Here is a 23,990-nt window from a genome sequence, read left to right on the forward strand (position 1 = left end):
CTCCTCTCAACGCGGAGGAGCAGCGGCTCGACTCTGAGTCCCTCCCGGATGACCGAGCTTCTCACCCAATCTCTAAGGGAGAGCCCGGACACCCTGCGGAGGAAGCTCATTTCGGCCGCTTGTATCCGGGATCTCGTTCTTTCGGTCACGACCCACAGCTCGTGACCATAGGTGAGGGTTGGAACGTAGATCGACCGGTAAATCGAGAGCTTTGCCTTTTGGCTCAGCTCTTTCTTCACCATGACGGACCGATACAGAGTCCGCATCACTGCAGACGCTGCACCGATCCGCCTGTCGATCTCCCGCTCCATCCCACCCTCACTCGTGAACAAGACCCCAAGATACTTGAACTCCTCCACTTGGGGCAGGATCTCATCCCCGACCTGAAGACGACACTCCACCCTTTTCCGACTGAGGACCATGGTCTCGGATTTGGAGGTGCTGATCCTCATCCCAGCCGCTTCACACTCGGCTGCGAACCGCTCCAGTGAGAGCTGAAGGCCCCGGCCTGATGAAGCCAACAGCACCACATCATCTGCAAAGAGCAGAGATGCAATGTTGAGGCCACCAAACCGGAACCCCTCCACGCCTCGGCTGCGCCTAGAAATTCTGTCCATAAAAGTTATGAACAGAATCGGTGACAAAGGGCAACCTTGGCGGAGTCCAACCCTCACCGGAAACGAATCCGACTTACTGCCGGCAATGCGGACCAAACTCTGGCAACGGTCGTACAGGGACCGAACAGCCCGTATCAAGGGGCCCGGCACCCCGTACTCCCGAAGCACCCCCCACAGAACTCCCCGAGGGACACGGTCGAACGCCTTCTCCAAATCCACAAAACACATGTGGACTGGTTGAGCGAACTCCCACGCACCCTCGAGGATCCTGCGGAGGGTGTAGAGCTGGTCCACTGTTCCACGGCCAGGACGAAAACCACACTGCTCCTCCTGAATCCGAGATTCGACCTCCCGACGGACCCTCCTCTCCAGCACCCCTGAATAGACCTTACCAGGGAGGCTGAGGAGTGTGATCCCTCTGTAGTTGGAACACACCCTCCGGTCCCCCTTCTTAAAAAGGGGGACCACCACCCCGGTCTGCCAATCCAGAGGCACTGTCCCCGATGTCTCACTGTACATTTTAGAGTTAATTTTAAGATTTTAAATAAAATTAAAATAAAAAAAAAAAAAAACAAGACAGACAACTGCACTCACCAGAAGTCAATTTTTTTTTTTTTTTTTTTTTTTTTTTTTTAACTAGCTTTAACTCATAGGTAACTCGTAAAAAAATAGAAAACTAATTTAAAAAAAAAAAATCTTAAAATTAACTCTCACTGTACATTTTAGAGTTAATTTTAAGATTTTTTTTAAAATTAGTTTTCTATTTTTTACGAGTTACCTATGAGTTAAAGCTAGTTAAAAAATAAATAAATTGACTTCTGGTGAGTGCAGTTGTCTGTCTTGTTTTTTTTATTGGATGTCTGTTTGGATTTCCAGGGGAGAGTGTACCTGCTACAAAGAACAGTATACCAAGTTCAGGCGAGGATGCAGAGAGGATTTACAACACAGAAGAACACAAACACCACACACTTTTCTGTGGCTCACATGTGATTCAAAGTCGCCACTTTGCTGGTGAGCTGGTAAAGGTGTTCGTGGTCAAAACAGGTGAGGACTGACTAGGCTTAATGCTGAATGTGGTAAGAATGCATTTTTCAGCTGTTTTGCGTTACGACGTTAATTACAAAAGCTCATTAACTGACCTTCCATCATCCAACAGGCTTTAGTACAGAAAAGGGTCAGCTTGTGCGCTCCATCCTCTACCCGAAACCCACCATCTTCAAACTGCACCGGGATGCCATACAGTTCCTCATGTGTATGGCAGTGGTGGCAGTGATTGGCATCATCTACACCATCACGATTGATGTCATAAATGAGGTACCAATTCAAATGATGATTCCCAGATAATCGTCACCTTACTAAAATAATGGTCTAAGTCATTTCTTGAGTTTTGTCAGAAGACACGAAAAACAAACAATATCTAAGAAACTAACTCAATACTTATTATATAACATTTATTAATCATTTAATTTCAATTCTTTATTTAGTGCAGACACAAATGGGTCCATAGAAATAAAAAAAATAAAAATAAATAAAAAGACAATTTTTTTTTTTTAAAACAATCAGCTCTCTACATTTGAGGACAGTAAATGACATTCTGAGATGTAATGGACCCACAAATATTTATGGCATTATATGACCTGACCACTATTTATTTTATTTTATTATTTATTTTATTTTATTTTATTGAGAATGTATACACTTATTAAATTTGGTCAATGGATGTTCTTGTCGGATTTTATCGTTATGCAGTTTGTAATGCTTGTTTGCTTGCTGAAAAAGAATAAAAATAATAAGTTCATGAGAAAAAACAAAAAAAACACAAAAAAAACAACCTATCAGCTCATTTTGTTAATTAAGAGTCTCTCCATCCAATGCTTCCTCAAATCAGATGTGTACCTGCAACTGCACATTGAGGATAATTTCTGGGGCAGAATGGAATGATCTTTTTAACCAAGGATGTATCCGATTTTAGAAGAGGTGGCCAGCATACTGAGATGTTCTTTAAGGCAAAAAATAAAAAATAAAGTACTTGTGGAGGCTGCTGATACAAGCTACCGATACTTAACCCCTGTAGTCGTTGACGCTAGCTATACTACTTTGACACATCATATGCATCAGGTCTTTGTTCACTCCTTTTTTCTTCTTTTTTTTTTGTCACTGTGTTAAATGAAATCTTATTTATCAAAAGTCCAAGTGGTATTGGTACTTAGTATCGGTGAGTATTCAAAGAGCGAATACTCGTACAGGTATCTGTCTGAAAAAAGTGGTATTGAACATCCCCAGTGTTGACGATCGCGTTCCCTTTCTTTCCAGGTTCATTTCCTGGACGTCATCTTTGACGCTTCGAACATTGTCTTCATTGCCGTGCCCATCTTCTTACCTATGACATTGACTGTTGGTCTTGTGCATGCGCAGCGGCGCTTGAAGCAACTTGGCATCTTTTGCATCAGTCCGCAAAGGATCAATATCTCCGGTCAGCTCAACCTGGTCTGCTTTGACAAGGTGGGCGCAATCCAGCCAACTGTGCAGTAACACTTTATAAGAGGCATGTCATATTTGTGGCAAATGGCAAATGGCACTTCATTTATATAGCGCTTTTCCACCTTCAAGGCCCTCAAAGCGCTTTACATTTTTGACTACCCATTCACCTACTGATGACGCAGCATCAGGAGCAATTGGGGGTTCAGTATCTTGCTCAAGGATACTTCGACGTGGTCACAATGGCCTGGGATCGAACCCACAACCTCTGGGTTGGGAGACGACCACCATACCAGTGAGCCATGCTGCCCCCCAATTGTGGAATTAATGTAGCTGTTTTATTTTCCCTGAAAATGGTTGATAAAAACTAATTCCTTTTATTTATTTATTTGTTATTCTATTAGCAATTGGTTAATAGATTTAAGGTTTTTACCCACTGCACTTGGTATTCATGGCGTTACGCGGAGGGAAGGGCGTAGAAGTGCGCAGGGATGATAGTGGCTCGTGGCAAGCATGTCCGTATTTAGCACCGCTTGCTAAGCTACCAAACCTGCCTGGTGCATTTTCTCCCTTGTTTGAGCATAAAGTACGTTACAGCGAAAGCTCCATCTTTGCCCACAATAAGGAGGAGACATGAAGAATGTGTTCTATAGTTTATCGGTTGAAACCAACAGTGGAGGTCTCCGTCCGTCACTGTCTTCTTTACTATGTCATGGTACAATATTTGTCTTATGTTCAGATGTTTTGTAACCTTGCCATCACTTCTTTAATATAGTTCATGAGCTCTTCTGCAAATGGCCGATTGCTATATTTTCATTTCAATGTTTTAGTCCCCCCATAAAGTTTTTTGTGTGTTTTGTTTTTGTTTCCATGCCTAATAAACGGCTATCAACTGTGCAAACTTAACTATCTACATTTTTATTTTAGACCGGCACACTCACTGAGGACAGTTTGGACCTGTGGGGTATTCAGAGAGCTGAAGACTGCATGTAAGTGTATATCATCACATTCCTTGTAGGAATAAGTAAACAAATCAATAAAAGTCAGTTTGATTTTAGTAACAGGTGCAAAATCCATGCTCATTTTCTTTGTTCTTGAAGCTTTTATAGTCCCACTCATTTTTCTACAAATGACTTTATGTTCATTTTTAGATAACAGAACGAATATGGAGCATTCAAACATCATCCCCGATAATAAAATTATAATTAGAAACAATTCCAAGAAAATCTCTTAAATATTCTTGTTATGGTAATAAAAATTAAAAGCTGAATTTTAAATGTGTTCAGTGGAGTTCTTACTGGTTTAATCATGTATTCTTGTTTGAAAAGGATTTTGTTGCATACTTGATGCACGTGACCTTTGATTCAGTTTTTCAGCTCCAAACACTGCCGAATTAACAGGAAGTCTGATGAAGACTTCTTTTGTAGCGTGCATGGCTACTTGCCACTCACTCACCACCATAGACGGTAAACTATATGGAGACCCTTTGGACGTCAAGGTGTTCTGTGCTACGGGCTCGGTAAGAACCAGTCATTGATTGTTAAAACGCAGCATAGTTAAGACAGACTGGGGCTTCATTATTCATGATTATTATTTGGTTTTTTTTAACTTGGCAATATATATATTACTATGTGAAGAAGAAGAAAAAACAGGAAAACAAAACATAAAAATGTGAAACTATGTTTCCATTTTTCCCTTTTTCATCAGTTTATGATAGCTTCAGAAGAAAAACAAAACAAAACAAAGCCCAGTTAAGCACAAAAGGAAACTGAACTGTGCCTGTATTTAAAGAGGAAGTCAAATCCAAACTGTTGTTTACAATAATATCATGAACATGTTATGCAGCCCACTAGTCTAAACATAACATTTTGATTAATATTATGTTTGTGGAATAAGAATTAAGCAGCAAAATCCAGTTGTCACTTGCTGTCAACTGACAATGGCGTGACAGTGGCACGGTGCTCAGGTAACGACCAATCAAGGCTCATCTTCAGAAAACAGGCAAGCCGTGATTGGTCATTACCTAGCTGATCCCTTTTAGCATTACGGTTGCTGCTGTAAGTTGTTTAATTGTTTTATGTGTGGCCAACAGCTTAAAGCAATAAAGAAGCCTTTTATTAAAAATCGTTTGTTGTCAAACTGCACATCGCTACACTGAGAAAAACCAAAATGGCATTAAGACATGCTTTACGGGGAAGGTTCCCGGCACATGCAGGACCTCCAATGTGAATATTGCTCCCATGTACATTGTGATGACGATGCTCAAACACAGGCATACTTAACTAGCCCGGACTCCACCCTGTAATAAATTATACAACAGGGATCACCAAAATTATAGAACAGACATCCCCAATCCTGGTCCTCGAGGGCCGGAGTCCTGCAGGTTTGAAATGTTTCCGTACTCCAGCACACCTGATAGTAACTCATCAGCAAGCGCCGCAGAAGTCTGATAGCGATCATGATCTTTAGAATGTGGTGCGTTAAAGGACAGAAACATTTCAGGACTCCGGCCCTCGAGGATCAGGATTGGGGAAGCCAGACAGAGGAAGGTCTAGTATGTGCCATATGGAATTTAACCAATATTTTCAGGAAAAATATGCCTTCACACAGATCTTATTTTGCATACGTCTATGACTGCTGGTAATAAGGCATACCAGATTCAGATGTCTTATCTTTATATCTTTCTAAACCATACTGTATGTATTTCTTTTCTTTCATAATGGCTACATTGTATGAGTGTAGATTACATTTATTTCATTGTGTACAGATTCTTGAGGAGGCAAGAGAAAAACATGCTGAATTTTTCAATCTAAAAAATTCCACTGTTGTACGATTTCCAGAACAGGTAATCCTTCAACTGGGCAGTTTATTTTCCCTTTATATCACATTTCTTCATAGTATGACGGTATATTATATTATTATTATATTATATAGGCCACTTATAAATATATATGGTATATATTTTTTAGAGGGTGGAGGCAATATTCTGAAAAAAAAAAAAAAAAAAACTCAAATTTGCCACTTTAGAAAATGGCAAATTTTCTACTTTCTAAAGTGGCAAATTTTTGAGTTTAGAAAGTGGCAGATTTGCCAGAAAAGAACTCGAAACTTATGAGAAATACACATAGCGTAGCTATAGCCTAATCATTTGAGGATTCGTTGGTGGTTAATGGGACTGTTTATAAAATGAAAAAGCAGGATGGAGACAGATTCATTGTTAATTGAAACTTTACTCGTCATACACATCAGCTTGCTAGATGGACAGCACTTCATGATCTCCTATCAGCTGACTAGCACTAACCAATCAGAAGCTAGCATACTTTAGGTAAATGCAAATGAATGACGGAGAGCAGCAGATTCGACACATCAACTTACTTATACCAAAAAAAAAACAAAAAAACAAAAAAAAAAGTATCAATGAGTAAATAATTCTGGAAACATAAATGTACAAGTAAACATACATTTTAACAAATTAACTTAAATGCTTGATCCTTAGGGTGTGGCCCTTCGCAAATCTAATCTTTAATTATTTAAATATACTTAGGTGATTAAATTTAATTTAATATCTGCTATCTCCTCATTTGAAAACTCGACCAAAACGTATTGGCCCAAACATTCGAAGTACTGCAATTGACTGGCAAACAGTTCAGGGTGTACCCTGCCTACTGCCCGAAACCGGCTGGGATGGGCTCCAGCACCCCCTCGACCCTTGTGAGGAGTAATCTGCCACTTCATAAACTCACAAATTTGCCACTTTAGAAAGCCGCAAATTTGCAAGTTTTTTTTTTCAGAATTTTGCCCTCACCCTCTAAAAAAAATATCTATACATGACCCTAATACACCGTCGTACCTTTGTAAAACAGTTCACTAACTAAAGTCTTTAACCTATGACTTTTAGTCCTGTGAGTTTGGCATTGTACGCCAGTTCCCCTTTTCCTCGGCGCTGCAGAGGATGAGTGTGGTAGTCCAACAGCTGGGACAAAAACACTTGGATGTCTACCTGAAAGGAGCACCAGAGACGGTCGCTAACCTCTGCAACCCACACACAGGTCAGATATGTTACGGCATTTTGGGCCATATTCTCCCAATTCTTAGAAGTGGTAACATGTTTTCATCCAATTGTCTTATCATTTACACACATTCATGCCAGATGCATACTTTGGGTGGAACAATCCTAAAATGTGGAAGTTGCGCAAATATGGGGATTCCGGTGGCAGGAGAACCCAAATGCAGAAAAATAGAGGTAGTAGATACTTGAGAGACAAGTAGGTACATAGTTTCTGGTAGGCAAATGGAATTCGTTGGGCGAATCACTGTAACCAGGAATTGGAGAGAAGCAGGTCCACAGGTTACTAGTTTGACTTGGAGGAAGGTAGGAGACAATCAGGATTCACAAACCCGATAGAAAGGGGTGAAGAGTAAGAAGGTCCTCAAAGTGATACAGAAGGCATGCTGTAATTTCGAGGTAGAGCGTATCTGGTGATCAGTTGATGTCACAGAGCTTCTTAAAAAGAAGCGGCAGTAATTAGGAAGGTGGGACTCAGCTTCTGGCGACTCCAACATTCGAATCCTGCATAGCTTCTATGTCCCGCAATCGCAAGCACTGTGTGTGCCTTAACCACCCAGATTTGAAAGAAAATGAGGGGTGAGCTGCTTAGACTGGCTAGGAGTCAGCTGTGTTCCATCCTACATTGGCACACAACAGTGCAAATGCCTTCTTCTATCTGCGCTGGTCTAGCAAAATACAAAAGGAAATAAAACTCCACCAATGCACACAGTTGGATTGCGCTTTGTGCTAGGCTTGCACCGGCACAAAAATAGGGCCCCATATGTCTCAGTGCAACTAGTATGTGGCACCAAAAATATTGGGGTCTGCTGATCTAGCTCAAGCATGGTAATAGGGCACACTACCTTTTTGAATCAGCACACATCCAAAGATACACTGAGTCACAACCAAAAGTTCTCGATGAATCACACCTCTTTGGTGTTTCTTTGTTCATTCGCCATTTATGTGCACTGGGTGGGTTCACTTTCAAGGACGCATCTGTTGAGGAAGGACGCATCTGTACTTTCAAGGACGCATCTGTCACTTTCAAGGACGCATCTGTTGAGGAAGAACGCATCTGTACTTGCTCCTGCACTCGCTCGTGAATCTAACTACTTGTTGATTTTTGCATTGGGATTTTTTAACTACATTGTTGCAGAATGTCTGGCGGAAAAAGAGCTGACGAGAATGAGGAGATAAAATCTTCTCTTAAAAAACTCAGTGGAATGGTTGCCGAATTACTTGAAATGAAGAAGAGCATTGAGCCACTTCTTCAGGAAGTACAGCAATTGAAGACAGAGACACAGGAAAAAGATCGACGCATTGTTGCCTTGGAACAAAAAGTGGATGATTTGGAACAAAATCTTCATATCAACGACGTGATAGTCACCGGTATCAAGATCAAGCTGCGCCGTGGCCCTTCGAGAGATGCGGCTAGCACGAGCACGGAAGATTCTGACCAATCTTCAGGGAACGAGACTGTGGAACAGCAAGTGACACTTCAACTCAGAGATTTGGGATTAACTGTTGATCCTGCGCACATTCAGATGTGCTTTTCGCTCCCAACTGGAGGGACACGACCACCGGGAGTTCTGATCAGGTTTGTTGACAGAAAGAAAAAGATTGCTCTTCTGAGAGACCGTCACAAGCTTCGTGGGAAACATGTCTACATCAACGAAAACCTCAGCATACGAAATGGTGACATCGCCAAAAAGGCACGACAAATGAGAAAGAATGGACTTATCGAAAGCACGTGGACAAAAGACTGCCGAATTTTTATTCAAACTAAAGATAACTGGTCAACTAAAAACACGAATCGTTAAAGGAGCTGAGGAATTGGCAGCGCTTGAGAGACAACAGTAATTCACAATATCACAACAACAACAACAACATCACTAATTACCCAAAGCTGGAGTTGTATATGATTACTTGCTGACTTTGCCAAGGCTAACTCTTGTTTATACACCTGCATTGATAACATGTATTGCTGTTCCTGTATGAATGTAAATATTGTCTGGCTCGAATTCCGTTTGGACATTTGTTGTAACAGTCAAGGCTACATGATAAGGCTGTATTGCGGCTACAATGAATCTGCTGTCAATACGCAAAATGGGGTTGGTGGTCTGGTTCCTGGAATGCTGGCGTGGGTCGCTCTGCTGGGTGAGCTAGGCTGGGCAGCGCACAGGAGTCATCAGATCTACAACGTGCTAGCAACCAGTGGTGCTACCTGACCAGAATCGAGGTTGAAATTGCTTGAATCGCAATGGGCAGAATGCAAGCCGATCTACTCTTCTGGAAAGCACAACATGTGTGAAAGCTGATCCGAGGTCAGCGAAGACTCTACTGGTGAAAGAGAAGAATTGCGCTTGCCTTGGCTGCTCGCTTGGCAGGGTGGGCCTGCTGGCGGAGTCTGGGGACCGACTCACCAGTTTCAAATGACTGGGACTAGCCACAAGCTACACACGGACATTCAAGATGAACTGAGCGAGCAGTGTCTGGGATAGTATGGGATGGATAACGATAAAAATGAATGACTATTCTAAATAATGTGTATGACTGATGCGTTATAGTAATGGATCGATGGGGACGGGTCTCGAATAAGCCATTGGCCTCTACCTGTCAGCCCTTCTTTCGGATGTCAATGTTGCAAATGATGTGATGTGATTGATGTAAGCTGTAATGTGTCCGAAAGGAAAAAATGAATAAACTAAACTAAAACTAAACTAGAAGTGAGGGGAGAAGTGCCCAAACTCAGGCGTGTCAAAAAGGACGTGTGCAATGAGAGAATATGCCCCTTTCCAAACAAAAACATGAATAAGTTGAGTTCATAAATAGCAGACTGGTGTGCTGTGCTTCTGTTTGTCTCCACAGTTCCACAGAATTTCATCGAGACTCTGGACACTTACACACAACGTGGATTCAGGGTTATTGCTCTGGCACATCACCAATTGGAGTCTGAACTGTCCTGGTCCAAAGTCCAGAGCCTCAGCAGGTATCCATATGCTTGACAGAATAAAAATTATTCCACTGCCAGTTTTTAACTTCTAATTCTTCACAAGGAGATGCATGAATGCATGCACATAATTATGCTGCACAAATTTACACAGCATTAAATTGAACATCACATCAAATGGAGATTGTTTCCTTTTTAACACTTGCAAAATATTATCTTTCTAAAGTCAAATTTGAAGCTCTCTGCTTAATTTGACAAGCTTCAACAACTGATTAGAGTAATTTACATGGCCAGTGGCTGTATTAACCTATTGTAATGTAATGTAATCTAAGTGTTACCCATAAAGGCGGAAATTAGGGCTGGGCGATATGGCGAAAAAATAAAATCTCGATTTTTTGCAGTCATTCAGGGCGATTACGATTTTAATCGATTTTAACCTAATAAATCCAACAAACGTTTACTTAAAGGTTTCATTTATTCAAAAATAATTCCTATGCAAAATGTTCAGACACCAGTAACATATACTGATTCTAGATCAGTTTTAACGCAAAATTACATCACATAAAAGCATTTGGATGTAACAGAACATAAGAACAACGGCTTTTAATCATCCAGAAGACAAAATTCGATTTCACAATTTAGCAAATTTTCAACGATTCGATTTTTTAAAATGACGATGTATCGAATTAATTAGATTTATTGCCCAGCCCTAGCGGAAATTCATACTCCTTTCAATACTGCAGAAAATTCATACTGTGGAATGCATCCAAGCTAAGCAAAGCTTCTTGCATGTGCTAATGTGCACCCTCGAGTCAAGAAATAACGCTACAGGACACTGTGTTTCATTCTCTTTGAAAAAAGAGCCAACTCCAAATGACTGACATAACAGATATTGGAACACTTCCACAATACGGACCACAGATTCTAGATGTCCTATTTTGTCCAAGTGATGGTGTAGCACCTATGCCATCAGGCGGAGGGAGATACGCTACTGGACTAGTTGTAGATTCGATGAGTGGTGAAATTGAAGAAAATACCAGAGGCAGTAACTTGAACGTAAGCCGGCAATTTACTGAGAACAATGAACAAGACGGACAAGAAGACAGTAGAAAAATATATACAAATATTGGCACATCAATTTGCATACGCACCTTCAAATTCCACTTTTTGTTACAGAACACCTTGTATTGATTTAAGGAGTTATACAAAAAGTTTTAAGTTCAATCTATTTTCTGATCCTGTTTTGTTTCTATTTTATTTTATTGACCGGTCAATTAGTTTAGTTTTGGGTAATAAGCCTATTATTAGTCACTTAATTTTAGGTTTAAGCAAACCAATGGGTTCACAGTATTAACCCATATCAATTTCCAAAATGTGTAATAACACTTCACAATTCACTTGAGTGCTCATTCACAATATCACAATTCAATTCAATAACAATAGGAAAATGCAAAACAACAATAGAACAAATTTCAAATGTCCTTTAGCTTAGCAACATCCCATGTGTCCATTCGCAATGCGTTAATTGCACACACTGTGCTCTCAAAGTTCTGTAAATCCAAAGGAAGCAAAGGAAAATTCCAATTCCTACCGCGACCTTGGTAGCAACAGGGTTACAGTGAAGATGAAATCACGTGTTGTCCTGTGATGGTTTTCAGAGTCGTAGTTCATTGGGTAGCTCGCCACTCGGATCACCGAAACTTGTGTTCGAGTCCAAAGGTTTTTTTTTCCCATCCGGAAAAAAACCTGGCCTGTAGGTTAGGCCACCAGGTAGAATATAATTAGTCTATTTACTAAAATAAAACATAACTACTAAATATCATACAGCTATTCACACGGCTGCGTGTCGAAGGAGAACATAAAATGGCGCCTGCTCTTAGCACTAAGCCACTCGTATTCACCACCAACAGGCAGATTTACACAAAAAAAATAAACCAATGTAATGAAAATACAATACACAGGGGCACTTTATGTTGACAAGAGAAAACTCAAATTACTTCCAGTTATCATTCTCTGCTCTTCGCGAACGACATAAATTCCGAAATGAGGCTTGCTGCGTCATAGCAAACATTTTACAACTACACGTAATTAATTAAGAAAATCGACTTACCAAAACTCGTCTAATCAAAGGTTTTAGTCCTTCAATAATCACACCCTTCACACACTCAGGCAGGGTTAAAAAAAATGAAGGCTTTAAGTCGAAAAAGTTCTGTAGTTCAACGATGTTGCACCAACGGCAATCTGTGTTCAATGCGCACCTCTCAATCCAGTCTGCTCCGGTAGACTGTGTGGTGGGGGGAGGGGCGGTGCATTGAAAACTTTATTGTTAACAAAAAGTACAATCATGCATCTAAACCAAATTGTTTACCTTTTGAAGTAGTATCACATATTCACGTATTTGTCACGATCTATTTCTCAATATTATTTCATATTTTATTTATTTATCTTATTTATTTATTTATTTATTTATTTATTTATTTATTATATCTTTCACATGTTACTTCTGACAGGGGTTACATCAGCATGTTTAATTTTGGATGGGCAATAATCACGTTTTTAAGCGTTAATGTTAATCTTCAAAAATATTTAAAAGGCAGCCTGAATACTGGATAATTCAATAGTTGTTTTCCTATTCGTGAAATACTTGCCAATGCATTTACACCTTAAGTACACAATAGGCAGGTCTCCAAATTGATTCCCATGACGCCCCAAGGGCCCTAGGCTACTTTTAAATGTAAATAAATGATTAAAAAAAAGAAAAAAAAAGGTCTGTATGCGGATGTTTTATAAAACACGGGTGTTGTAATTCCAGTTTCAACTCTGACAGATGTGTTTATCGAAAAGAGGACATGTGACATCCATTAATAATTACCGAGCACAGGTTTATTGAGCATAATTTGCTTGATAGGGCTTCTCTGATGTTATGATAAGACACAGTTGTCTGTGAATCACTCATTTATGCAGCTCAATTTTATGAATAGGTTACATACAGAACGTATGGTGATTTACGGAGCCCCTAAGGTGACATGGTAGAAAAAAAACAACAACTTTGCGTTCCCTCGCAAACATCTTTGCGTTCCCTCGCAAAACAACGAATCTTTGCGAGGGAACGCAATCTCTGCGAAAGAACGCAAAGTTGTTTTGCGAGGGAACGCAAAGTTGTTTTTTTCGCCTACCATGTCACCTTCGCTGCGCCGTAAACACTTCCGGGTCATCGTCCATGTGAAAAAAAGCGACGAGGACGTAACGTTTCTAAACATGAGACAAAAAAGTGGGAAAGCTTTCCCAAAGCGACTAGGATGGAGTATGTATTCTTCCACTGCTTTGTTTACATGTCGCTTTTGTTCACATGGAAGATGACCCGGAAGTGTTTACGGCGCAGCGAAGGTGACATGGTAAGCGAAAAAAACAGCTTTGCGTTCCCTCGCAAAACAACTTTGCGTTCGATCAAAAAGATTGCGTTCCCTCGCAAACTTTACGAAGGAACGCAAAGATGTTTTGCGAGGGCACGCAAAGTTTTTTGCGAGGGCACACAATCTTTGCGCAATCATTGCGAGGGAACGCAAAATGCTTTGCGAGGGAACGCAAAGTTTTTTTTTTCTTTTTTCTACCATGTCACCTTAGGGGCTCCGTAGTGATTTCCCCCCCTAATGCATTTATAATTGTCGTCAGTTATATTTTCACTCCCTGTGGGCCGGTCCGGTCCCTATCCCTCATGAATAGAAACGATCCACTATAGTCGCTTTCATAACAATCACGGCACAATTTTGATTTGTCCACAGCTTTTGGTGCAGTTGATCATCTTATCATGAAACAGAAGCTCTCCTATATTGCGAATGGTCTGATTTGTTGTGTGTATTCTGGTTTTGAACAGAGAGCAGATAGAGACTAACTTGGACTTTCTTGGATTGATCATCATGCAGAATAAAATCAAAGAACAGACTCCTGGCGTGTTGTTTGACTTACGACAAGCCAACATTCGAACCTTGATGGTCACAGGTAAACACTGTGTTTACTGTTTGTACGTTATCAGAATGTATGATGTTCACACACTTTACTATTCTTTTTTTTTTTTGTGAGCTCTTAGGTGACAACATGTTGACAGCAATATCTGTGGCCCGAGACTGTGGAATGATTCAAGCCCATGATAAAGTCATTATTGCAGATGCTGTGCCACCGAATGATCAAAACCCTGCTAGTATCACATGGCGTTACTCTGAAAACCCTGTTTTAAGCAATATCCCGGTATGACAGTGAAAAGAATGTCACACGTTTATTTTTGAACAGCATACATTATCTTGCAGGGCTGGGACGATCTACTTCTGTCACGATCCAATCCGGATCCCGATACCTTGGTGGCGATCCGATATTTATTGTGATCCTTTTTTTTTTTTTTTTTTTTTTTTTTTTTTTAAATCTTCTAAGTTTTATTTTTGGCCATTTTAAGGAAGGGGGGGGGGGGGGGGGGCGGTTACCCATTTTTCGCTCCTAAACTTATTGATGGTCTGTTTGTTTTTAATTAGTAAAATACGAATTTCAGACAACAGGTGTATTTCGCAAAGGAGGTTCAACAAACTGTGAGATTAACCCTGAACAACGAGTTGACATACCCTCCGATAGGAAACTCTGCGTTTTCGGTTCCAGTCCAGCTGATTCCAATATCAACGCTGAGTAGTCACACCTGTACTTACTCCCAGAGTTAAAAGACCGCCCCAAAGGAGCCCCGATTCGTCGAGTCACCATGGCAACGGGGAAGCCGAGCGCGGCGCCGCCCTATGCTTCCGCGTTGCTTATTTATTTTTGCCCCTCTCAACCGGAAATCTTAATGAAAAAATCTTGAATTTGAACATGTCTTTATTTAAAAATAAATAAATAAAAAAAATGCAGTGGTTCGCCATAGAGTAAGGCGGCGTGGGAGAACATTGTTGCTCGGTTCAATGTGTAAATTTAAATGTATGGTCCTTTGCAATCACACTATCACAGGGGAAACCTGTTGAATGATAACTCATTAATTCATTTCATTTAGGTGCAATCCTGCGAGGGAGAAGCGCACTTGATTAAGATGAAATATAAAACAGATGAAATATAAAAACATTATTCAAACAGGTATAAGAAAAAAATGGAGCGCAATACTGCTCCGATGTGAGCGCATATGACTACGTCTGATAATGTTGCAAATGTAAGGACGGATTAAGTTGTGTAGGACTGTGATGTGAAACAGTTCCGGTCAATAAGGTAACTGTGCGGAAATGCCAGATATATGCGGTCTGATAACATTCTCGCAACAAATATTTAACTCCCTGCGCAACATTGCGGTACCTTCATCAATAGGTTCATTGTCAAAAAGAGATGCCATGTTCGTGACAAAAGTGGACTTTACGCTATAGACTACAGGCGTATTTACGCAAAAAGTGGCCGCAGCGGACCAGTGGTGTCACAGATTACTTGAAAAAGTAATGTGATTACTGATTACTCCTCAAAAATGTAATCTCGTTACTTTACTGATTACGTTATTGTCAAAGTAACTAAGTTACTCAAAAAGTAACTTATCAGTTACTTTTTAGTACCAATTTCCCCCCTTTGCTGCCTTAACATAAAAATGACAACCGGTTACACAAATAAAACTTGTAAAAATGCATGAACTTGAAACATGAACATGTTTCTTTGTTTCATTTTCTCTGGTTTTACAATACATACATTGTAGTATAACACATTACACCTGCAGGTTGGTTACAAACTGTAACTATAACATTTACATGTAGGCTGGTTGCAACTGTAACATTTTCTATTTTCTCAAATATCAGAGCTGAACTACAGTCATGCAGATAGGCTTTATTATTAATATTATTATTATTATTATGTATGTATTTATTTATTTATTTATTTATTTATTTACGTAACCGGCAAACCTCCTCCATTATTTTGCCGTTAATGTCTTTGATTGGTCAATCAGAAGAGCGACAAAATGCCATGATTGCTTGAAGACTTTACTCGCGGGTTTGAATAACCCAAATGTGCATGTTTAATCCGCTGCTCGAGAGAGACGCGCACGCCGTCTCGTTCGTTAGCTTCGCGGCCAGTTAGCATCACAAACTCAATCCAACTAGATGGTGAGTTACCGGTCACGGTAAAACAGTCTTTTGCCATGTCTTCGCGTATATCTGCGCATCCTCTCAACTTTAACGGCAACAGTTTTCCTGCACATTTGCAAACGCTGTATGTTTTTGCATCCTATCTGACAGTCTTCTCATCAAACAACCTCCAGACGACGAATGTAGCTCACTTTGCCGACAGAACTGGCTGTAGCTCACAGCCTCACACGCTCCGACTCCGACGTCGTTTTTATGAAGGAAATGTAGAACTGCTATAACTGTCTCCCTACCTGTCTGTCTGTCGCCTTTGCTTGGAGCTGTATCGCATTGTGCTGTGATGTTTCCTTAAATTGGATGTGGACTTTTTAACCAGCGCAGCGTTTCCAACGCACTGAGAGGGTTTTGTAATCTTTACTGGACACAAATGCGAAGTAATAGCTGTATTTCCAATGAGCAAATGCATCCGTTTGTGGCGGTCCAGCTGCTTCTTCGACTTCCACTGCTAGCGCTGCGGCTCAGTGCTCACACATGTTGGTACACGTGATCCGTTGCGTCTTTCAGCTGAGAAAACGTGACATGCGATGTGACGTCACTCCTAAACGCAAGAGAAACATTTTCTTCTTGAAATTATCTTTGAAATGGACATTTTGCATTCTACATACATTATGAGATAATAAAAAAAATAGTAACGTAGAGCCACTTAGGAAAGTAACTTTAATCAGATTACTGGTTTGGAAAAATGGACGAGTTAGATTACTCGTTATTGAAAGAAAGTAATTAGATTACAGTAACACGTTACTTAGTAACGCATTAGTGACAACACTGCAGCGGACTGAATGAATGAGGAAATAAATTGTCGTGTGTGACTGAAAGGAGGCGGGGACAGGGAAAAACTCGAGGTGCATTGTGACAAACCTGCTACGACCAGGTTAGGTTGATGGACCATGTTACTACGGTAACTGACTTAGAGCTTAAATTACCTCTTTTTATGCAACAGGCTAGACTTCCCTCTTAACCTCTGGTTTCAGTTACCTCCCTTTCTGAAACGAGTTTCCCACTTTTCAGGGTTTCTTTTCCCAGATTTCTCACTAAACCTGCTTTGTGAAATACACCCAAGATCATTCCGCTTATTTTAAAATTTCAACTGCCCTTTTTGCAGTGAACATGCATGTGAAGTTCAATGACAACTCCAAATTATCCATATATTAGGTGTGACTGTAAATGGAGACAAGTCACAATTCACTTTTCTCACAATTCAATTCATTTCATCCATCCATCCATTTTCTTGACCGCTTATTCCTCACAAGGGTCGCGGGGGCTGCTGGCGCCTATCTCAGCTGGCTCTGGGCAGTAGGCGGGGGACACCCTGGACTGGTTGCCAACCAATCGCAGGGCACACAGAGACGAACAACCATCCACACTCACACGCACACCTAGGGACAATTCGGAGCGCCCAATTAACCTGCCATGCATGTCTTTGGAATGTGGGAGGAGACCGGAGTACCCGGAGAAGACCCACGCGGGCACGGGGAGAACATGCAAACTCCACCCAGGAAGGTCCGAGCCTGGACTCGAACCGGAGACCTCAGAACTGGGAAGCGGACGTGCTAACCACTCGACTACGGTGCCTCCCTCAATTCATTTCAATTGAATTCAATTCAAAATTGACAATTCAATTGACAATTCTGTATGTGCCCCGCGATTGGCTGGAAACCAGTCAGATATTAGGGCATGTCAAAATTGGCCATTTGTTGTTTTCTTTCTTTCTTTGTGGTCTTTCAGACTGCTGAGATCAGCTTTGCTGGTGACGGGCTGCACAGTGATGAGGACCCGGGTTATCATTTTGTTGTGAGTGGCCAAGCCTTCGCAGTCATCACGGAGTACTTCCCGGAACTTGTCCAAAAGGTATTAAGATAACACTGTGTGTACTGCCATGAAAATGATTAGATGTTAAACTGTGCCTCTCCTCGTGGGGGCGCTGCAGCTCCTCCTGAGAGCCACGGTGTTTGCCCGCATGACCCCAGACCAGAAGACGCAGCTGGTTCAAGCCCTGCAGAGCATCGAGTCAACTTATTTATTTATTTATTTATTTATTTATTTATTTATTTATTTATGTATTATCTTGTTTGTGTGTTTAATATAATCCTTTTTTTTTTTTTTTTTCCTATACAGGTACATTGTCGGGATGTGTGGAGATGGTGCAAATGACTGTGGGGTGAGTAGATGAGTATATAACTGAAAATGGCATCATCTGGTTATTTATGCTTTTGATAGTTTTGTGTTACGAAAGAATCAGGTTTCTGTTCCAGTGGTGAAATCTGTTCAAAAATGCATTACTTTGACTATGTGACCCTCTCCGGCATGTTGGCAGGATCAATCTACAGATATGGACGATATTAGACAGTTGGACATTATTTGTCCATTTTGAGATTTCTCCACAAATAGCCCCCTTGAGGTCTCTAGTTTCATTTCTAGGGGGAGTGTTTTTCGCCTAACCGCAACTATTTAAAAACAACCCCAATTTCCTAACATCAAACGTAATTCACGAATGATTTGTATAAATAGTGTGAGGATAAGCGGATCTGCTAATGGATGGGTGGATGGACAAAGCAACCAAAAAAGTCAAATACACCATTCAGCACGAAAGTGAAACGAACAGTCAGCCTACCTTATGGAACAGGAGCTATGTTGTCATTGATCCCGGATACCGGCGAATTGTAATCCAAGCAGACAGAGATATTCTACAAGATCTATTGCTTCATGAATCGATTTATATTTTTAATTCAAATTGCTGCATTCACAGACTAAACCATGTCGAACTCGAGCGGGGCCTCAGCCATGATGCCCCAGAGGAGAGTGACAGGCTGTCTCTCTGCTCTCACTCACAGTCACACCGAGGCAGGAATTAAAAGTTGTGACATGCGCCAGTGCCTTGTATGTAATGTAGACTAATGTATTGTAAATAATAATGTAATGTTTTGATCGCTTGTCGATCTTGTCCATTTCATACTACGTTGGACACGCCGCTTCTTTGATGCGTCAAAAATTAACAGTATGCCTCCATACGTTGCAAATATCACTACACATTATCACTTTATGCTCTTTTAAATGGAATGCCATGAACATATGAATGAGCTATGAAATATGAAACTTGAAGATGAAAGATGATCACGATGGTCTTCCACAAGCGTGTCACCTTGACACCCCACCCCAAAATGCACACAGTCTATATTGACTTGTAAATACAATAGTGTAGTGTCCCTCGTGTATTCGGGTACTGAGGGTGGGGTGGTGGGACAAAACAAAACAAAAAAACTATGAAACCATCACATTTTCATTTTTTCATGTGACCAAAAGCATTTGCGATATCACATCCATTATAAGTTATCAATAAAGCACTTTTCACAGGTCACATCCAATGGCAAATAATCTTTTAATTGGCACAAAATTATTGAATCAAATTTCCCACTGTGGTTTATGACCTCATTTACGCAAGAAAATACCACAAGGAGCAACAATAAAATAAGCAAACTTTGGCTGACGCCTCAGAAGATGAATTGTAAGCTGAATGTGATCTACAAAGTTGAGGCTGATTTCATCTCTTGAGAGTTCAAACTTCCAAAACATTTAAAGGGTTAAAATCTCGGACGATGACCTTGCCTGCTATTGGAATTGTCTTTCCACTGATATTTTAACAAATCCAGAGAATTTCAGGTTCATATCTTTTTCCTAAGGGACTGGTTGCTATGGACATTTGAAAGATGCAAGTAGCAAAACTTTAAACCCCTTTTTCTCAAAACTAAGGATTTCAACATTCCAACATTAAAACTGATGTAACTTTGTCAATTTTTGAGGTGCGTCCATGTATTATATATCATTTTCAAGGGAATTATGCGCAGAATTCGAAAAAAATCTCAATTTAGATTTTTTTGGCACATGAGGACCTTTTGGCAGAGCCACATATATACTGTACACTACCCAGGGCTGGCCCGTACTCGCCTCGCTAGGCCGCGGTCGACGGCTCCCCTCTTTGGTGGCGGTCCTTATGCATGCCAGATCCATCACACCAGCATCTACTGAAATTTAAACAGAATTCGCTTCTCTGTCCCACTGCTCGCTGAATCAGTGGATGCTGGTATCTGTGGACCTCACTCTGCTTCATCTATCATTCTCTCCTTCCTCTGTTTAGTTTTTCCTGAGGGGTGTATTTCACAAAGCAGGTTTAGTGAGAAACCTGGGTAAAGTAACCCTGAAAAGCGGAAAACTCTTCCGTTTCAGAAAGCGAGGTAACTGAAACCAGAGGATAAGAGGGAACTCTAGCCTGTTTCATGAAAAGAGGTCATTTAAGCGCTCGGTAAGTTACCATAGTAACATGGTCCATCAACCTATCCTGGTCGGTAGCACTAGCAAGGTTTGTCAAAATGAACCTCGAGTTTTTCCCTGTACCCGCCTTCTTTCAGCTACACATGACAAATCATTTACTTATTCATTCAGTCGCTGAATGACTGCGCCGACTTTTTGCGTAAATACGCCTGTAGTCTATCGCGTAAAGTCCACTTTTGTCACGAACATGGCATGTTCTCTTGACAATAACCCTATTGATGAAGGTGCCGCAATATTGCGCAGGGAGTTAAAGGAACAGTTTGGATTTTTTGACATGAATCTCTATTTCATCCTCACCTCCAGTGTGTGCGATCATCACTGACTTACCCGTGACAGCGTTCTGTGACACGAGTTCTGGTCCGGTGTTGGTCGAGAGGACAGTAGTCCGGCAAGTTGACTTGGGTCACGGAAATAAAGCGTTTATCTTCTAAAAACTATTAGTGTTCAAAAGAGTGATACATTTGCATCACTAAACTAATTTCTGAAAAAAGTCAGACGCCATTACCGCCTGGCACTATTTTTCTGTTTGTTCGTATCACTGCGCGGCTCCCCGCAAACAGCTGAGAGACGCGCACTAATCTTCGTTGTTTTTCTTTTCGAAGGCGGAAGCCGCACGGATCAGCTGTCTGCAGCGCGTCGATTAGCTGTCTATATATATATATATATATATATATATATATATATATATATATATATATATATATATATATATATATATAAGGATATTGTCGTAAGCATCCTCGTCTGCTTCATCAGATGATGCTGTTAGTCTCTGGGCTGTAGTGGGTCTAGACAGAACCTCCGCTAGCAATTGATCCTCCAGCTCGGACGTCTTGTCTTGGGGTTGGTTGTGGGTGGAACTCTTCTGCATCTGCTCTCAGCTGACTCCGAGTTCGTTTTGCAATGATTGCTTGCCACTCCGTCTCACTCTCTGAATCCTCAGTGGTGATGTTAGTATTCTCTTCATCTCTTACACTTTCTGTTTAGTCTTTGCAGGTTTTATGCGGGTAGGCAGAACGTCTTCTTCAATGGGCAGGTAGTCGCAAGGAAGCAACAAGTTCCTGTGAATGACTCGGGTCTTTCTTGCACCTCTCTCAGGCTTGATCACATAAACAGGAGTGTCAGGTTTCTTGTCAACAACAGTATGGACTTTCTCCTCCCAGTACGACCTGAGTTTCCCTGGGCCACCTCGCTCAGAGAAGTTGCGCACCAGCACCCTGCTGCCTGGTTGAAGTTCTGCACCATACGCTTTTCTGTCATAGTACATTTTTGACCTGGCTTGCCCTTTACTGTGACTTTTTGAAGCGATCTTATATGCCACCAACATGCGTTTGCGCCACTTTTCAGCATACTCACTGTGGGATGTGCTTTTCTCTTCATCGCCACCAGGGGTCAGGCCAAACATGATGTGGATAGCTTGGGTTATCGTGGCTATAATATCTGGCTCTACTCCTTTGGAGCATGTGAGGATATACTGGTCCATATCAAGAGGCATTCAGGAGAGCCCATCAGCATCTCCATTAGATCTCCCTGGTACTTTACTTTTATACTTTTTTTTTTTTCTTCTTCTTTTTTTTTTTTTTTTTTAAGAGCTTAGAATTGTTCATTCGGTAGTCTTACCGATTCAACATCTTATCATCATTGCTCTTTTTGTGTGTGTGTGTGTGTGTGTGTGTATGTGTGTGTGTGTATGTGTGCGTGCGTTTGTGTGCGTGCGTGCGCGTGCGTGCGTGCGCGTGCGTGAGCATGCAAATATGTATAAATTTATACTCATTAATTCACCTAAAATCTTATAAATATCCCATTACCCTTCGCCTTAACCAGGTACTTCAGAGTCTTGCCAGAGTCGTGAGGTTCAAATGTTCAGGAGACCAGAGAAAAGGTCAGAAAAAATAAAGAGAAAAGAAAGATCAAAGTGAAATCCAGCACCGACCAAACACTTCCTGCCTTCCCCATGGTTACAAAATCAAAGTCTTACGCCAACCCCGGAAGCCTCTAAATTCCAACAAATTAACGAGATCTCAAGAGACCAGAGGAAAAACTAAAGAGAGGAAGGAGGGAAGGATCGATGAGGCAGAGTGAGATCCATAGAAGCCAGTACATCCAATCCATCAAAGTGAAATCCAGCACCAACCAAACCCCTCCTGCGTGGTTACAAAACCAGAGTCTTATGCCAACCCCAGAAACCTCAAACTTCCAATAAATTGAGATCTCAAGTGACCAGAGGAAAACCTAAGGAGAGGAAGGAGGGAAGGATAGATAAAGAAAAGTGGCCGATACTTGATTGTAAACTCAAAATCAGCAAGCTCAGCCACCCACCTGTGCATTGTGGCATTCAGTTTAGCCGATGACAAGACGTAGGTTAAGGGGTTATTGTCGGTGTAAACGACAAATGATGGTGCATAATAGAGGTACTCCCTAAACCTTTCACAAATTGCACATTTCAATGCTAAAAATTCTAATTTTCCGGAATGCAAATGATAGTTCTTTTCTGGCGGAGTCAAGGTCCTAGAGCCATAACCAATAACTACCAGTTTTCCTTGCTGTCTGATGAGTACTGCACCAAGGCCCTCCTGAGATGCGTCACAGTGCAGGACAAAAGGTCGCTCAAAATCAGGGTAACCTAATATAGGTGGGTGAAGTAGGTGGTCTATGAGTTCACAAAGCACAGTCTGGTGTTTCTCGGACCATGTGATAGGCTGGCTTGAGGATAGTTGATTGGTCTTGATTGGTTTCCTTGCTGTTCGTTTGGCTTCAAGTTTGGGTGAAAGAACTTTGGGTGTCCTGTCAGCTGACAACAAACTGTACAGTGGCTTAGCAATTCGTGAGAAGTTTCGGATATAGTGCCGAAAATATGATATGAACCCTAAGAGCTTCCTCAGTTCACCTACATTTGTTGGCTTTCGGTCTTTGAGAGCTTTTACAGGTGTTAGCTCTGCTGGATCCATCATATATCCATCTTTGGACACAATTTTTCCCAAGAATTTTACTTTGTTCTTGAAAACTTCACATTTTTTCGGAGTTAATTTGACGCCATGCTGCTGGTAACGACGCAACACTTCTCTCAAGTCCTGCAGGTGGTCATCAAATGTTTTACTGTGGACCAGATTATCATCCAAATTGGGCTGGCATGTCTCATCTCTCAAACCGGTAAAACACTCCTCCATGCTGCGTTGGAACTCTGCGGGGGCTGAAGAGAGGCCGAAAGGGATACGCACCCACTCAGAGCGGCCCCACGGTGTTATGAAGGCAGTGAGTGATCTGCTTTCCTCTTCCAGGAATCCCTGGTGGTAGGCCTTCCCCTGGTCTAAAACAGAGAACCATGCACTTCCACACAAGCTGTTCAGAATGTCTTGCACACGAGAAATGGGGTGCCTATCTGGTATAGATTTGTGATTTAGCTCCCTATAATCCACGCAGAG

At 41.3% G+C, this 23,990-nt stretch overlaps 1 protein-coding gene across 9 annotated transcripts in view; it reads left to right on the forward strand.

Moving 5' to 3' along the window:
* LOC144031411 (polyamine-transporting ATPase 13A3-like) overlaps positions 1-23,990 on the forward strand; it is an 80,481-nt gene that overhangs the window by 34,790 nt on the left and 21,701 nt on the right. For all 9 annotated transcript variants that reach the window (XR_013287529.1, XM_077538591.1, XM_077538581.1 and 6 more), the window contains exons 11-23: positions 1,494-1,661; positions 1,774-1,931; positions 2,931-3,119; positions 4,023-4,084; positions 4,464-4,614; positions 5,863-5,940; positions 6,994-7,144; positions 10,012-10,132; positions 13,968-14,092; positions 14,181-14,338; positions 17,968-18,090; positions 18,170-18,249; positions 18,358-18,400. Coding sequence is in view for 8 of the 9 variants with exons in the window: in XM_077538591.1 (XP_077394717.1) it covers positions 1,494-1,661; positions 1,774-1,931; positions 2,931-3,119; positions 4,023-4,084; positions 4,464-4,614; positions 5,863-5,940; positions 6,994-7,144; positions 10,012-10,132; positions 13,968-14,092; positions 14,181-14,338; positions 17,968-18,090; positions 18,170-18,249; positions 18,358-18,400 (1,607 nt within the window). In the remaining variant the exon portion in view is untranslated. The remainder of the gene's footprint in view (positions 1-1,493; positions 1,662-1,773; positions 1,932-2,930; positions 3,120-4,022; positions 4,085-4,463; positions 4,615-5,862; positions 5,941-6,993; positions 7,145-10,011; positions 10,133-13,967; positions 14,093-14,180; positions 14,339-17,967; positions 18,091-18,169; positions 18,250-18,357; positions 18,401-23,990) is intronic.

The sequence above is a fragment of the Festucalex cinctus genome, chromosome 1 (assembly GCF_051991245.1).
Source record: "Festucalex cinctus isolate MCC-2025b chromosome 1, RoL_Fcin_1.0, whole genome shotgun sequence".
Taxonomy (NCBI): Eukaryota; Metazoa; Chordata; class Actinopteri; order Syngnathiformes; family Syngnathidae; genus Festucalex; species Festucalex cinctus.